Below are 6,695 nucleotides of genomic sequence, written 5' to 3' on the forward strand. Positions count from 1 at the left end.
TCAAAACTTATCACTTTGCCCACCTCTTGGTTTGCCGTTAGAAAAACACATTTTTAGAGAAAAACAAACATAACAAAGATCAAAAAGTAGGGTTTTTATTTCTTAAGAACTTCTATAAGAACAAAACACAGGAATAGCACAGATCAAATGCTCAATGAAATCCCTTTTAATCAGGAGGATGACGCAGAGGTGGGAGTATAGGACAATTCCTTCAATAAAGACTTCATCAAATAGTTCCTAACAATCCAATTACATGCTCCACACTTGGAAAACCCATTGAAACGTGGATTAGGAAGCAATTACAGAACCCAAAAAAGAATTCACAAAAGGGTTTATTCACAAAAGAATTCACAAAAGAACCCAAACGTGGAAAACCCAATATTTTCTGGTGTTTGGAAAAGAAGAAGGAAAACACAAATCCAGAAAAACACAAGCCACAACCCAGAAAAAAATCATCAACGATCGCGATCCGAGATTGCGATCTCGCCGGCGCGATCTCGCGAACGGATTGCGAGATCGCGATCGACGGCGCAATCTCGCGAAGCGTCGATCGCGGTCGTCGGACTGGAGCTCGCGAGATCGGCGACCCCATTACTAGCACATACCGAACTCGCAGGAATCCACAATCTCCAACAACTATATTTATATGTATGAATTTTTTTTGTGATTGGTTGCAGAGAATGGAGGACAAGGATCAACAGCAAAATATATTTCTGGTAATTTGTTTTCTAGGATTTGGAATTTTTTTTTTTTTTTTGGGTTTGGTTTGGTTTGAATAAAAGTTGGAGAGATCTATAAAAAAAACAAAAATAAAGAAACAAATGCTCAATGAAATCACTTTTAATCAGGAATAGCATTTGATCTGTGCTATTCCTGTGTTTTGTTCTCAAAGAAGTTCTTAAGTAATAAAAAGTCCTAACTTTTTTATCTTTGTTATGTTTGTTTTTCTTTAAAAATGTGTTTTTCTAACGGCAAACGGAGAGGTGGGTAATAGATCCCTAACGGAAAGCACCTCAGGTGGGTAAAGTGATAAGTTTTGAACCACGGGTAGGCACAATGTAAACGGGCCTAACCACAGGTGGGTTTACTGTAATTATCCCTAGAAATAATGATTAAGAAAGAAAAAAAAGATAAAAAAGAAGAAGAGGAGTATTAGAGAAGATGGAGAAGAAAAGATAGAGAGTTAGAACGGCAGGCATGCACCAATAGATTGATTCCCTCTCTCCCTCTCAAAATCTTGCTCTCTGCCGGAAATGAAAGGTGTTCTTGGGTACCAACCATTCAAGTCCACTTGCCTCAAAGTGATTAATTTCTACGGCAGGATCACCTTGAGAGATTATTCACTTTGAGAAGAGGTGTTTTTCCCTCTCTAGTTCTGGTCCTGTGGATTAGACTTGATCTAATTTATTTACTCTCTCAATCAACTCACAGACTACCCATTCGATCTCCTTTACTTTTCTTATAAAATGATTGTTGCTAAGACTGTGATTATCTTTTGTTCTTAAGAAAAGTTTATCTGTTCGCCTTAATAAAGATCTCAAAATATTTGATTTTATTATTATTATCATGTCTGCCTGCCACAATTCATTTGAAACAGTTCCGCCCGTCGTAAGCATGCTCCCGGCAGACGGGGCATAGTTTGTGCACAAGCCGGACCAAGTTGAGTTACAGTTGGACCAGTCTCAACTCCCTTACTCAGAACATTCGGCCCAATACTGCAGGACGCAGTCCAACCCACTTTAGCCACAAAAAGGACTACTACAATGGTTAACTACGATGGCATATAGAGAAGACAGCTCATGCTGCAATCCTTTTTTTTTTTTTTTTCAATTAAAGTAGTTAATAGGCATGGATAACTGATAATTAAAAGGTACCAACATAAAAATATTTTATTTCTGCATAGACAAAAATTTCAGAGTTGATGCAAGGAATTGGTCTTTAAATTTAAAATGAATATACAATAGACAATTTTTTTTTTGCAAAATCTGATATCCATTCTACAGGCAAAGCAGAGGTGCATTGCTGATAGTAAATAATAATACTGTTAAGTTATACTCTCCAATTGCTTAAAAAACACAATTTGGAAAGGTCGGAGAGCTGAGTTCACAATGAAAACCATTAATCATTTATGATTCTTAAGTTAAGCCAACTATTGCTACCACAGCATCAGTTCCAGAAACACATTCATCTTCAACAAATGGAATGGTTCTCCGCACTGTCAATTTCATTGGGCGGGTCCCATTGCCTGCAAATAGCAAGATATAAAAATGTACCCACACTTGCAAGTTATTTTATATTACTCAGAAAACTCAGATTCTTACCTTCAGTGGTTCTATCCCCTTCAATGCAAACAGCAGCATAATGAGAACCAGCCAATTCTATGAGAGCAAATTGCCAATTGCTTGTCAGGTTCTTGGGATCATCAAAAGAATCAACAACTACATCAAATGCCTGACAGCATAATAAAAACCGCAAGAGATTTCAGAAACTTCTTTGAGGAAAAAATGTTTATGCAATTTCTGTTTCATATAACATTTTATGAGAATTTACTTCCCAATATCTAAAAATGTATGTGTTTGTAGGAGTAGGGGGGGGTGGGGGGAGCGGGGGAGAAGAAAATTAATAATTGTATGAAGCACTCAATCGATAAGGATGAAAGGAATGACATATCCTACAATAATATCTCAACATCTACCTAAACAATCTCAAAGCCACCACCACGTCTTATGTAAAAAAAGTTCAGATTGAATTTCCTATTGAGTAGAATACTATCTTTGAATGCTTTGAAAACTTTCAATTAAGCTTGTCTTAAGTTCAGTCAGATACCTCAGAATCTCTATACTCAGAAAGATGTCCACCTGTAGCAGTCCTAAATCGAATGGTAAAGGTTTTAAAAGGTGCAGCTGAGAAGCCCCTCCCCAATGCTTTCACATATGCCTCTTGAAAGTGTGATCCATAACATTAATAAAACAGTTTCATGAAGAGAAACATTACATTCAACTCTCAAAGCTCAATCATTCTTTTTTTCATTTTTGGTGGTATTTTACACACACCCAATCAGTCTTTAACCTATGAGGAGGTGCCCTTTGAGCAAGTGCTCATTGGCTGCAAAGCTCAATCATCCTATCGTTTTGATTTCCTGAGTTCATGTAGAAGTGTATGCATACTCCAGTATATCCAACTGTTCAAATCCATACTGCTTTGCATTATTTCCTAAAAAGCATGTAAATTCTAGGACAATCTTTTAGACTCTTCTTTCTTTTGTCTGATATCTATTGGTTTTATTTTTTAACTAAATACATAGAAAGAATAATTCATATAGTTTAGTCACATACAAAGAAAACCTGGTAATCAAGCTGGACAGGCCAACATATCGGAGCCCAACATAATGAAACACAGGCATATGCTTGTGAAAGAAGAAGAAGAAGATGATGATGATCACAAATGATGACAATGATAAATAGACAAAATTTCCAAAAGAATTTATCCACCTACATCTTTATGAAATCCAAAGAAATTTGAAATATATTTCAAGCGTGTCACGACTCAAGTGTTGTTTCTACTTTTTATTTTTATAAAGAATATAGGTACTCAATCCTAGTTCCTTTAAAGGTGAAACTTCTGCTGCCCTACATTGAACTGTCTATAATAGAGTAAAACTTCCTAACAAGTTAAGAACATATTAATTTTTCTACTAGATCTACTGTTTTTTTTTCCTTAATGAAAAGACATATCACTAGAATTACTGCTTGAAGATGGAATGGTCTTCTAGCAATGTAAACAAAATTGACTGCTACCAAACTTTATAACATACAATGCATTTGTTGCAGAAGCTACCATGAAACTAATTATTAGGATTTATTAGATTTTCACCCATCTACAACAATGAACTGAAGGTACTTGATGCATATCAATATTCACACAACCTAACTCACCTTGAGAGTCCATAATTTTATAAACTCCTGACGCTGAAATTCAGGGTCTGAAATGGCAGTTAAAAGTCCCACTTCATAAGGAGAAAAGTACCTTCGAGCAAATGCTAAGATATTATTCTTCAACTTCCGTTGCTTCTCTTCCACATCAATACCAATCTACAATAGGAAAAGCAAATCATGTCAGCTTAAATTTGCCGTTTCTTCAACACAATAGATAATTCAATAAATACATCAAACAAAATCAAAACAGAATATAACGATCACACATGAAGAAGTTATAAGTGGCCCATGAATATACAGAAAACTTACTGCTGAATTCACAGTCACTCCACAAGCTATCATAGAAGAAGTGTGTGAAATGTTGAAATGCAATGGTGGTATGTGTGAGCCATCAACATCTTGCCACTCTACCTATTCACATATGCTATCAGAAACAAATATGAGAAAACAAATGAACTTTAAAGAGATATGCTAATAACGAAAAGCAAGGAAGGTACAAAAAAAAAAGTAGAGAACAAAGTCTTATTGTACATCAATGGTCAAAAAACAAACTCACCTCAGGCTTCCCATATATATTCTTGTTAAACTTCAAGGATCTTGGTTCAACTTGACTATTTGTATGATCTAGTAACAAACAAAATTTGTTTAAATATACACCAATCTCTCTATGCAACATATTCTACAAAATTGGAAACAAGAATGCTTCTTATGTCAAAAGAGTAGATAGTCAAGTAATGAAACAAAAGGACGTGGATAGCATTTAAATAACTAAAAAAGCTTTGTACATACATGTATATAGCTCAAAATCTTTATAAAGCAAAGCCTAGGTTGCCATCCACTTTGTGCCACATTCAGACTAAAAAATTTGCCTGTCAGTACAACTAATCTAGACCAATGTTGAAATAAACAATTTGTTGTGTACCACAACAAATACAACAAAACCGTGGGCTCTACAATTTACATGTAAGAAACACTTCACCATATTTGACCTCAATGGCGACAACCTAAATGTAAGAATTATTAAATGAAATTTAACAAGAAGAATGAATGATAAAAGTATTAAGCAAAACAAGGACCTACATCTTGCAATGGTAGTGCGAACCAATGCACGGGCAAGCAGGGCTCTTCTTTGGAGCTGATCTCCACGCATACGGAAAACATTTTCTTTCTCACATGGTGATAGAATTTCCAAATATTGATTAAGAAGGCTTGCATTCTTCACCTCATTAGGTAATATATACCATAAATGGGTTTCCCTAGAAACCTAAAAAAAAAACAAAAAAATGTTTTCACATTATTGATGTAGATAATAAAGTTTAGAAAGACATATCCAAACAATAGAACATATGCATAACAGAGTCAATCAAGCCTCATAGAATACTGATAAAGCCTATGTTCAAATGTATCCCCAATAATGAAATGGTACAAAACAACCGAGACTTAGTCCCAAAATTCTGGGGTCGGCAATGGACCTTCAACAGACTAGTTGCATTCTTTTCCACATAGTAGGGAAGGCCCAATGTGTATCTGTAGTGGATCCATTCATAATAGAGTAACTAAATTTTTTACATTGGACATCAATCCTACTCTTTTTTCCGGGCTTGGGACTGGTTGTGAACAAAATATTCAACAGCAAGCAGAGAGACAAGGCGGAGTTAACGAAATGGTACATAGTGTATAAAAGTAAAGGGCATAAAGTGTGTCATACATTGGAGATGGAAGCTGTACTGGGGCCAGAGAAGCAGCAGAGAAGCTCCTTTGAAAGCAACGTATATTCATCATGAAATTTAGTCTGTGCCTCAACAGCAACAACATGCATACTTAGCACAACAGCATCGGCATCAGTACACAAACCCAGAAATTTGTAACCATCCGCAAATCACCAATAAACCTAGAATCAGTGATTCAAACCAAAACCCAGAATTAGTAATTCAAACCAAAACCCATAAACCTCCAAAGCCGATGGACAACAAAACCGAAATCCTCTAACACCGATCCTAACTGAAACCCACAAACCACGGCGAACCCATGGCTACAGCATCACTGCAAAGGCGAAGAGAGAAGAGAAATCTGCAAAGTGAACCCAGCACGAAGGGAAAGGAGAAATAAGGATACCCACACCGAGCGCCACCGTGAAGAAGAAAGAAAGAAAATAGAAATTAGAGATGAGAGGTGAGATAGAGAAGAAAAGTAAAAAGGAACTAACGGCTTGCAACGCCGTCTAAGTTTATGGATTGGGATGGACAAATTTTAAAAGTTATAGACTTGATCGGTATTAATCCAAACCTCAGGTGTGTTTGTGAAATTTACCCTTTTTATTTTTATTTTCAAGGTCCTGCCATAATTTACTAAAATTAAGTTTTTTTTTTTTTTTTTTTCTAATTAGAAATTCTAATCCATCCTAATCTGTGTATATATGTTTAAAATTTTCTCTAAAGACTTGAGTTTCGACTTTTGCCTCTCACACTCAAAGTAACCATCGCACCAAGTATGTACGATGAAATATAAAAAAAAAAATAAAAATAAAAAGATGTCATGAAATTGTATCTAAGTTTTTACAAAATAAAATATTATTACATTATATTTTTCTCAAACTAGTGAGATATGCAAGTTATAATCAATTATCCAAATCATTATCAACAAATACAATATTTAATCACATGTCGAGCCATGGAAGCTCCACCCATGGACAAATTATTAAGTCCATTAGAAGATTGCTAAAGTGGTCCTCCTAATCAATAAAATGTTGTTATTTATGCA

At 35.4% G+C, this 6,695-nt stretch overlaps 1 protein-coding gene across 1 annotated transcript; it reads right to left on the reverse strand.

Annotated features, from left to right (window-relative positions):
• Positions 1-1,986: 1,986 nt before the first annotated feature.
• LOC115955385 (4'-phosphopantetheinyl transferase HetI-like) lies at positions 1,987-5,199 on the reverse strand. Its single transcript, XM_031073496.1, has 7 exons — positions 5,016-5,199; positions 4,492-4,559; positions 4,245-4,346; positions 3,936-4,091; positions 2,827-2,940; positions 2,322-2,451; positions 1,987-2,245 (listed from the first exon to the last, which is right to left on the reverse strand). The coding sequence occupies exons 1-7, from the start codon at positions 5,083-5,085 to the stop codon at positions 2,136-2,138; spliced, it is 750 nt and encodes a 249-aa protein (XP_030929356.1). The 5' UTR covers positions 5,086-5,199; the 3' UTR covers positions 1,987-2,135.
• Between the last annotated feature and the right edge of the window lie 1,496 nt (positions 5,200-6,695).

Source organism: Quercus lobata, chromosome 8, assembly GCF_001633185.2.
Source record: "Quercus lobata isolate SW786 chromosome 8, ValleyOak3.0 Primary Assembly, whole genome shotgun sequence".
Lineage (NCBI taxonomy): Eukaryota > Viridiplantae > Streptophyta > Magnoliopsida > Fagales > Fagaceae > Quercus > Quercus lobata.

Bases quoted from the DNA above. Each gene is read 5' to 3' on its own strand.
- LOC115955385 (XM_031073496.1), bottom strand. From the start codon at position 5,085: ATGCGTGGAGATCAGCTCCAAAGAAGAGCCCTGCTTGCCCGTGCATTG. The intron at 4,560-5,015 runs GTAGGTCCTTGT...GTTTGTTACTAG, and splicing joins TCGCACTACCATTGCAAGAT to ATCATACAAATAGTCAAGTT. The intron at 2,941-3,935 runs GTGAGTTAGGTT...TCACACTTTCAA, and splicing joins TAAAATTATGGACTCTCAAG to GAGGCATATGTGAAAGCATT.